Consider the following 1,174-nt stretch of genomic DNA (forward strand, 5'->3'; position numbering starts at 1 on the left):
GCGCGATCTCAGCTCACTGCAACCTCCACCTCCTGGGTTGAAGTGATTCTCCTGCCTCAGCCTCCCAAGTAGCTGGGATTACAGTCACCCGCCATTATTCTCAGGTGATCCATCCGCCTTGGCCTCCCAAAGTGCTGGGATTACAGGCATGAGCCACCGCGCCCGGCCAACAAAACGCACTACAAATATCCCCTATAAGGTCCAGAAGTGCTGTCTGGGGCCCTTGGGAGGGTGAAGTCAGCGTGACATCTCCACGTGACTAACTTGCCCTGTCCCCACCCAGCTTTAACCCTGACCCGAGGAGCCGCTATACATTCTGGACTTTCATGGTGGGTGGCACGTTGGTGTGGCTCTCCATGTATGGTGTGAACCAGGCGCAGGTACAGCGCTACGTGGCTTGTCGCACAGAGAAGCAGGCCAAGCTGTGAGTGTTTGGGGGAGCAAGGTGGGGGTTTCTGGGACATGCTGTCCCCTCCACCAGCCTGAGGCTGTCTTCTAAGCCTTAGGCCACCTCTTCCCCCAGGGCCCTGCTCATCAACCAGGTAGGCCTGTTCCTGATCGTGTCCAGCGCTGCCTGCTGTGGCATCGTCATGTTCGTATTCTACACTGACTGCGACCCTCTCCTACTGGGGCGTATCTCTGCCCCAGATCAGGTGAGTCCCACCCAGGCTCCTGGTTGGCTCTGCACTCCCTCACTACCTTGGTGGGACTGAGGTCAAAGAGCATTTCTAGCAGAATGAATGGCCTGTGCAAAGGCCAAGAGGCAGGAAAGAGCTCAGAGGAGGCCAGGCGCAGCGGTTCACGCCTGTAATCCCAACACTTTGGGAGGCCGAGGCAGGTGGATCACCTGAGGTCAGGAGTTTGAGACCAGTCTGGCCAACATGGTAAAACCCCATCTCTATTAAAAATATAAAAATTAGCTGGGCGTGGTGGCACACATCTGTAGTCCCAGCTACTCAGGAGGCTGAGGCAGAAGAATCGCTTGAACTCAGGAGACGGACGTTGCAATGAGGGGAGATCGCACCACTGCACTCCAGCTTGGGTGACAGAGTGAGACTCTGTCTCAAAAAAAAAAAAATAAAAAATAAGGCCGGGCACGGTGGCTGAAGCCTGTAATCCCAGCACTTTGGGAGGCCGAGACGGGCGGATCACGAGGTCAGGAGATCGAGACCAT

The 1,174-nt window shown here is 56.0% G+C and overlaps 1 protein-coding gene across 1 annotated transcript in view; it reads left to right on the forward strand.

Annotated features, from left to right (window-relative positions):
* Positions 1-1,174, forward strand: part of SLC5A5 (solute carrier family 5 (sodium/iodide cotransporter), member 5) — a 26,889-nt gene that overhangs the window by 9,218 nt on the left and 16,497 nt on the right. The window contains exons 6-7 of the mRNA XM_011991214.1: positions 284-424; positions 524-653. Coding sequence (XP_011846604.1) covers positions 284-424; positions 524-653 — 271 coding nt within the window. The remainder of the gene's footprint in view (positions 1-283; positions 425-523; positions 654-1,174) is intronic.

The sequence above is a fragment of the Mandrillus leucophaeus genome, unplaced genomic scaffold, assembly GCF_000951045.1.
Source record: "Mandrillus leucophaeus isolate KB7577 unplaced genomic scaffold, Mleu.le_1.0 Scaffold11, whole genome shotgun sequence".
In the NCBI taxonomy this organism is placed as follows: Eukaryota; Metazoa; Chordata; class Mammalia; order Primates; family Cercopithecidae; genus Mandrillus; species Mandrillus leucophaeus.